General features: G+C 34.3%; 1 protein-coding gene across 1 annotated transcript; it reads left to right on the top strand.

Moving 5' to 3' along the window:
* LOC136981786 (endonuclease 8-like 1) lies at positions 1 to 7,985 on the top strand. The gene is made up of 6 exons (XM_067278160.1): positions 1 to 374; positions 4,517 to 4,651; positions 4,741 to 4,860; positions 5,387 to 5,514; positions 5,617 to 5,770; positions 7,815 to 7,985. Exons 1-6 carry the CDS (start codon positions 91 to 93, stop codon positions 7,879 to 7,881), a joined length of 888 nt encoding a protein of 295 aa, XP_067134261.1. The 5' UTR covers positions 1 to 90; the 3' UTR covers positions 7,882 to 7,985.
* The last annotated feature ends 776 nt before the right edge of the window (positions 7,986 to 8,761 follow it).

The raw sequence follows: 8,761 nt of genomic DNA, 5'->3' as shown, positions 1-8,761 counted from the left end.
TAATTTGGAAGTGGACGTCGTGTTTTTTGTTTATTTAAATTTATATGCCAATTATAATGCGTTTTTAATAGTAGAATCGCTAAATAAAGAATGCCAGAAGGTCCTGAAATATATTTAACAAGTTGTTATATCAACGAAGTTTGTAAGAATCGGATTTTTGAAGGATCTGTCGAGAAATCCGATGTCAACAAGAATCCAGACATACCTTGGAACTGTAAATATCGTATTTTTGCCACTTCTCGTGGCAAAGAACTGAAATTAAGTTTAATTCACGTGAAAAATGTCAAAAAATTAAACATATTAATGAGATTTGGCATGACTGGAAGTTTCAAGTTCACTGATGTTGACAGTTTACCTAAACATTCTCACTTAAGGTACTATACTAGGTGTTTTATCTTATATATTTTGGTAAATTTACACATAGTAATCAAATATCAGGAAAACTAAAATTATGATTTTCAATCTTGTCAGAACACCCACTTGAATTACCTTTTCTCTTGATAACAATACCTACAAATTGTCAATAATGTCCAAGATCTTGGTATAATTTTTGTCCCCAATCTCTCTTTCAAACTACATATAGAAGACTTGATTTGAAAAAATTTCCGTGTGCTGGGGTTGCTTTGGCGTAACTTTAAATGGTTTCGAAGAAAAATATGGTCCGTGCAATATATTTTTGGTCGGTCGTTGAGGTTAATGTTACCTAGGTGCCAAGATGGCGGCTAGTCTCTGATTCCAGCAAGGAAACAGTGGGATGCCTTTCTAACCTAACCTATTCTAATAAATTACCATAAATACACTACTCTACAAATTGAAAAAAATTTTTTGGAATAGAAACAGTAATAAGTGAATTTTATTCTTTTTTGTTTGCCGAATCTGAAAATGAAGCCAGTTTTTCTCCATCACCCACCACATTTTTATTATATACCATTAAAAAATTGATGAAAAATGTGAATTTCCCATAGTGACCAAGTTTATCAATATATTAAATTTCGTGCAATGCTAAATAAATTTCTAATACACGTATTTTATTTTGCCGATTACATAAAAGAAACCGTTGTGTAACATAACTAAAACAGGCATAAAAAGGACCCGAAAGCTTTTTATAACTGGAGTCGGATAATCACTTTTTCCTTTGGTGTAGGGTAGGGTCTTCTCTTGCAGAAACCAGCAGTAGTCACTCGTCATCAATTCATCCCATATCCTTGGTAATGCTGCTCAATTTGCAATATGTCCTGGTGAAACTGTTCACGGTTGGTTGGTTGGTTGATTCTTGTTTTTTGGCGCAAGAACCATGTAGGCTAAGCTGCGCCAGGTCAAGTGGTGAATAAATTTAAACAAGACAAATCAAAACCATATGATAAAAATTACGTACTAAACAAATAAAAAATAAAATAAAATAAATAGATAAACAAACAATCAAAAACAACAACAAATATATACAACAATTTAAGTGAAAAAAACAAAATAAATAAAACTATATAATAAATAAATGATCAAATCTCTTTATACATATTAATGACTTTCAGAAAGTCCAGTAGATTGTCCAGACTTGACCTCTGGCCCAAAATCTCTGACAGACTTGCATTTTGAAAATACTGTTTACGCAACCTCTCAAAGACAGAGCAATTGCACAGTATGTGTTTTACACTAAGAGGTACTTACAATACTGACATACAGGCTGGTCATCACCCTTCAAAAGGTATTGATGAGTCAGTCGAGTATGTCCAATTCTCAAATGGGTAAGAATAACCTCAGGTCTCCTGCCATACAGTTTCTTCTGAGTCCAATTTTCTATGATAGGTTTGATCTCTTGTAGTTTATTGTGGACTTGTTCGTTCCACGCATTTTGCCATCTCTCTGCTAGTCGTTTTTTGACGACCACCTTCAAGTCATCTCCTTCAATAAACATTGTATGCTGAGGAGGACTTGCTGACTTTGCAGCTGCGTCAGCTTCTTCATTTCCTCTTATACCTACATGGCCTGGGACCCAACAAAATTTTATAGAGAAATTCCTCAAAAGAAGATGGCAAAACAGTTTGCAAATTTTAATCACTATAGAGTGAGAACTAGGTTCATGTGAGATCAAAGCCTGAAGTGCACTAACTGAGTCAGTGTAAATAACACAGCAATGATGACCTTTCCTGATTACATATTTTAAGGCTAGGTAAATAGCTTGCAACTCTGCAGTAAAGATGGAAGAATTCGGTGCAATTTGTTCTGCCACAATCTCATCCTGGCAGACAAAGGCTGAGCCAACGTAATCAACCGATTTCGATCCATCAGTATAAATAGGAATTAAATTCCTGCCGTGGTGTTGAATTTCTGCAAAGTGCTGTTTATAGATGTATTCTGGGGTGGATTCCTTAGGAAACTGCTTTAAGCTAATGTCAACATTTATCACAGGAGTTGACCAAGGTGATATATTATCGACCTTGGCCTGTGAAATGTTGCTTGTGTCCAGGTCAATCGTGCTGCTTACATTCTCCATTCTAATGTCGAATGTAGGGACACAACTTGCACGAGCTGCAAATAATCTTTTCAGCTGAGTATCTGAACAATCAGCTAACAGTTTATTCTGAGATCTCTGTTTAATATAATAAAAAAGAGACAACTGTTCTCTCCTAAGAGATAGTGGAGGCTCGTGAGCATCCACATACAAACTTTGAACAGGAGAAGTTCGAAATGCACCAGTGCACAAATGCAATGCTTGATGGTGGATTGGATCCAGCATCTGAAGAGTAGATTCTCGCACAGAGCCATATACAATGCATCCATAATCCAGCTTAGAGCGGACAAGGGCCCTATAAATCCTGAGCATAGAACATTTGTCTGCTCCCCAGGATGAGCAGCAGAGTACCTTTAAAAGGTTCAGGGCTTTTAAACATCTACTCTTCAAATTACGCACGTGTGGCAGGAACGTCAATTTATGGTCGAACACAACACCAAGAAACAGCCTCGTTGACCATTGGGATTTTCACTCCATTTAGGTAAATTTCGGGATCCAGGTGCAAACCACGCCTTTGGCAAAAGTGGATGCACGAGGTCTTCTCTACGTTAAAACTGAAACCATTGGTCTTGGACCAATTGTCTATGCAATTTAAAGAGGTTTGCAGTTGTCTCTCAATAAAACTCATATTACTAGACTGGCAGATCTGAAAGTCATCCACATACAGAGAGTGTTTCACACTGGGAGGGAGACACTTAGCTATGCTGTTAATTTTGATTAGGAACAGAGTCACACTCAAAATAGAACCTTGAGGAACACCTTCTTGTGTGTAAAGCCTAGATAAAGTTGTGCCCATCCTGACTTGGAATCTTCTATTCTGTAGAAGTTTTTTATAAAAATTGGCAAATTACCCCGCAATCCGAATTGGTGCCGATCACGGAGTATTCCATATTGCCAGCAGCGATTGTAGGCCTTCTCTATATCGAAAAACACAGACACTTAGTGCTGTCATCTAACAAACGCTTCGCGATATGGATGTTTCAAGGTTTACTAAATTGTTCGTGATACTTCTGTTCCTACGAAATCCACTCTGATGTGGTGAAAAGTAATCCTTTTCCTCTAAGAGGAACATCAAACGTCCGTTTACCATTCTCTCAAAAAGTTTACAGAGACAACTCGTAAGAGAGATTGGTCTGTAATTAGAGGGATTCTTGCAGTCTTTACCTGGCTTGGGAATGGGAATAATGCTAGATAGCCTCCAAGAGTCTGGAAAAGTATGTTCTGTCCATATTCTGTTAAACAGATTCAGAAGATTACTGAGGGAATTGTCTGACAGATTTTTAATCATGCTGTAGTGGATTTTATCCGGGCCTACAGCAGTATTCCCCGAGCGAGAGATTGCTGTACATAGTTCTATTCTGCTGAATGGCACATTATATTCCTCATTAGATGGAGAGTAGAAGTTTAAATATTGTTTTTCAGTTTGGACTTTATAAGCCTGAAAATTTGTTTTATACATAATATTGCTAAATGAAGACAAAAATGTTTCCCCCCAACAAATCAGCAATACCTTGTAAATCACTGATTATTGTGCCATTATTTTCCAACATGGACAGGGAGTGAGAAGCATATTTCCCATTAATTTTATGGATTTTATCCCAGACTGCTTTTGAGCTGGTGGAAGATGTAATGCTAGAAACATACTTCTTCCAAGAATCCCTTTGGCTTTGCCTTCTGATTCTTCTGGCATTTGCCTGAAACTGCTCACCCTGCTCATCACTCACTGCACCCAAATTTGGTGGGAAAAAGTCCAGATGAGAATGCAAGAAGTGAATTTTTAAGGACATCCGGCAACCTAAATTTTTATAGTTCAGCGGGAGATTTTTTTACTAAAATATCACTATTTTGTGCTTTGTTATTTCCAAGAAAACCATGGACTACATCCTTAAATGATTTCCATACACACACAATTAGTCTTTGTAAATGGTTTTCTAGAGTAGTGTAATTAATGAAATTTCATAGAAGCTTCATTTGTAGGTTTTGTGACAGAAGTTTCATAATTTGCAGGTTTTATACGGGTAATAAAAAATCGCCCAAGGTTCTAAGCTTTGTGGATCCTCGTAGATTTGGCAAATGGGAAATAAATGACAAGTGGTCTTCGGATCGCAGTCCGGATCCGATGTTAGAATACGAAGATTTCAGGTAAAGTAAGGCTTTCGAATGATTAAATGTTTTATTAGATTTTTGTTTCGGACGTCAAATAAATAAAACTATAATTTTTTGTCATATAGGAAGAATGTTTTGGTAAATTTGTCCCAATCAATTTTCAACAAACCTATCTGTGAAGTATTATTAAATCAGAAGTATTTTAATGGAATTGGAAATTATCTGAGAGCTGAAATATTGTACAGGTAGAATATTAGAAGAAATTTTACAAGCGAATGTTATCGGTAGCTACTTTTGTTTTTAAATAACTTAATTCTAAAATGAAAACATTAAATTTTCCTTGTATGTGTTTTTATTTATTTCTAATGCCTCTGTATGCTTAACCAAACGGGTATTATATGTGTTATTGATTTTGATGGTATCTCCCTCGATAATACCATCTTCCCGATGGTATTATCGAGATGAGCTGCAAACACCGAGAAGGTTGTACTATAACTGATGCTTCTTGGCTGTTACTTAAAGTGATTTGATATTAATTATGATTGCTGCTATGCAATTTATACAGTAAAAATCATAATTAGACACCTCTTGTCAATATTTTTTACACTCCAATAACTCTTTCCTTGTTAATATAGTTTGTGTAGAACCAATGATAGTTGCAGTAGTCACGATTGAGTTTCTTCTTTAAATCCTTGCTGGATGTTTGATCTGAATTTGGATTTAGTGTAGGAAGAAAATATATTTTATTACATTCATGATATATATTTCTAGAGCTAAAATTCCACCTTTTGATGAAGCAAGAAAAGTTTTAGAAAGTTTAAATATTTCGGAAGATAATGCGGAAGGTGATATATTGCGTCTTTGCAAAACCATTCCTTTAGAAGTCGTCGACTTGCACGGTAATTTGCAAAACTCGATTTAGTAATTATTGTAATTTAAATTACTGATTTTAATCATAATTTTGTCCAAAACTATCCAAACTTTCTTGTTTTGTTTATCAGGAAATAAATATTTGGAAGATTCACAAGGTGATTTCTATTCCTGGTTACGCTGTTACGAGAATAAAAACATGAATACTATGAAAGACGGCAATAATCGTACGATATGGTTTTCCGGCGAGCCCGGATCGTTAGCTTCGCGACTAAGGGATAAAAGGTAATTTATGTGAATTTCGTAACCAAATATTACATTTTTAAAATAAGTAAATAAAACATGGATAAGAAGTCATATTATTTAATTAATATATTAAAAATATAATGCTATCATTGCAAAATCTTATCATCAGTTTGTTTTAATTGTTTCCTTGTTGTGGACATTTTTATCAAGGTTTGGCAAGGTGAATTATCAAGATTGGGGTGGCAAGGGACAGATGGATTGCCCCCGAAAATTCCTGGGATTTTCAACCTGTCCAGATCTGGTCCCGGGTCCCACAGAGCAGTTAACTGCCATCTTTAATTGCTCAATCATTGAGTGTCAGCACGAGTGATTAGGAATGATGATCTTCATTCGTTCGCAGATTTCTTTGAAGTATAAATTATGATTAGAGTTAGGACATCAGGTACTAAAAATCATATAAATAGAAAAATCACGTACTTTGTTTATGTCTTAGCTCTAATTAAAATTTATACCAAGAGTTAGTAATAGTCAAATTTATGTTTAATTACTCATAATGGATATAGTATGATAGCTACTGAATATTTAAAATTTATCTTTTGAGTTGCATTCAAGTTTATATAATGTACACAATTAATTGCAGACAGAATATACTCATTTAATATCATTTTTAATTACCGTAATGTAACATTATTTGATACCAGAGAGTGTTCTATATCTAATTTACCTATTTGTGTGTAGTAAATGTTGATAAGTTGAACTGCATTAACTCAAAGCTGTCTATGGATCTCGGGCACAACGTTTAAGATTTTCAGTATAATACAGTTCCGTTAAGTCAAATTTGTTGGTACTTGTAACTGGAACCTTTTTTTCTATGTACCGTCCACCCTTTGATGGGTGTGCGATCTTCGTTTTCTCTTATGTAGCTAAAACTACGCTAAACAAAATGGCTTGTCGTCGAACGCAACACCGTGCCATTATAAACTTGCATCGACATCCTTCTACCGATACAGTAGGAGATAGTACCAATAACAGTAAATTTATGGTCATAGAAAAACTTGAGAAAATTGGGTATTAAACTCTTTAATTCAAAGTCAGGATTTTTTTACTGTTTATTCTTCAACTTTAGGTTTTACTGCAAAAAACAACTTGAGCTTAGATTACATTAATAATAAGCCAAACAAACTGCAATATTTTCAGGTTATAAGTGTTCAAATAGAATTCTAAGTATGGGCAGTGTACGGGCATGGTATGCAGGGTCAAGTTGGGTAAATCTTTTCTCCCAGAATATCCTAAATTATTTATCAAAAATTAACGTAAAATTTAAATTATTGTCATAAGATGGTGGCAAAATTGCTGATCTTTAGGTCAAATTAATCTTTTTCTAGCTTAGAAAGATTTTGTACTCGTGATGTCAACTTGGGATTAATAGATATTTCATAATTTGGTGTCAAAGGAAACAAAAATCACGTGACTTTTAAATTCAAACTTGAGTATACTCCTATTACTATATTATAAAAGTTATATTTTTTTGAAATTACTTCAAATTTTAAAACGACACAAACAGGGTCTGGACCTGGGCATTGGTAATTAATACTAACTTCCTTATGTACTTAACCCATCAATGGTTGAGTGAATAAAACACTGGTTAGTTGATTGAAGGTTTGTATCTGAACAATGGACTACTCACATAGAATTATGTGGGTTTTTCACATATCTAACACCTAAATAGTGTCAGTTTCTTATAGAAAGTCCTATTGGATGCATCCCTCCTTGCCAGATTGTCAGAACTGTAGTGGCAACATTGGTAGAATGCCAGTGCATTTGGCATTTGGTGACACTGGCTCATATACCACCAACGTTACTTTGTACCAAATGCATCTACATACCACCAATGTTGCCACTTCGGTCCTCGAGTGCTTTCGGTTTTTCGATGAATGACGTATTTGTTGATCTTTATAAGAAATGCCGTAATAAATGTTTGTTAATAAAGACAATTTTATTAGTTTTTAATTCAATACTTATCTCCTCTAAAAGTTTTGCCATTTATATTGATTAATATGAATTTTTTGTTTAATTTAAATAGGAAAAACTCTACAAAAAGAAACAAGGTAACCGAAACTAAGAATCATAAGAAATGTTCAAGAAAATAGATTTTTTTTAAAAGATATTTCAAAATGCAAAAGTATTCTCCATGTAAGAATTTTTATTTATGTGTTATGTTTAATAAAGTTTGTATATTTTAGCAAATAAACTTAAATTCTTCTATATTAATTTTATATCCCTTTTTAACTCTTTCTGCCCTCTGGGCAATAAGAGGATGTTTTATCTTAGCAAGCCCATTATGAGAATTCCCACAAACATTTAATAATAGCTCAATTTGATGTATCTGATCTGTTGTGATCAAGTAAAATAGGTCAAAAATAGGGAAGTCATAGCAATCATTATAATTTTTATTTATGGCTGTCAATCCACATAAACATTGATGTAAATTTGACAAGATTGCTTACACAATCCTGTAAAATGAAACAATGACACAAAAAACCATGGCCATCTTTGTATCGTGAGGCAGAAATAGAAGAAAGGGTAAAAATCAAATGATTTTTGGTGCTTTTATCTAAATGTGCTGTACGGCGGATCCTCACTTATTGAGTATAATTTGTTCCAGAACCTTACTCGTAATGCGAAACAATTTTTCCCATAGAAATGAATGTAAAATACGATAATGCATTCCATGCCGAAAAAAATACTCAAATGCCGTATTCACTTGCGTATAAGACAAGGTTTTTATTCATTTTTCACTAGGTTGTCCTATACGCACGAGCGAAGGATCCTTTGCATTTTAACACTAATTCTTGTGAACCGCGTCTAGTTCATGCTGCCATTATAGCAGAGTGATATCGAGGTCAAGGTGAATGTCGCTTTTAAAGAGATGATTCGAAAATAGCCGGTCACTTAGCAATGAGTATAAACGTAGTTATTTCATATTTGTTAAATTGGTATTTTTAATGAATATTTGTACATTCTGAATCA

Source organism: Centruroides vittatus, unplaced genomic scaffold, assembly GCF_030686945.1.
Source record: "Centruroides vittatus isolate TY-2023 unplaced genomic scaffold, ASM3068694v2 contig_794, whole genome shotgun sequence".
NCBI classification, from domain to species: domain Eukaryota; kingdom Metazoa; phylum Arthropoda; class Arachnida; order Scorpiones; family Buthidae; genus Centruroides; species Centruroides vittatus.
Note: the sequence above shows the minus strand (reverse complement) of the source record. Positions and strands in the feature narration are given on the sequence as shown.

Bases quoted from the DNA above. Each gene is read 5' to 3' on its own strand.
- LOC136981786 (XM_067278160.1), top strand. From the start codon at position 91: ATGCCAGAAGGTCCTGAAATATATTTAACAAGTTGTTATATCAACGAA. The intron at 4,861-5,386 runs GTAGAATATTAG...ATATATTTCTAG, and splicing joins AGAGCTGAAATATTGTACAG to AGCTAAAATTCCACCTTTTG. The intron at 5,515-5,616 runs GTAATTTGCAAA...TTTGTTTATCAG, and splicing joins AGAAGTCGTCGACTTGCACG to GAAATAAATATTTGGAAGAT.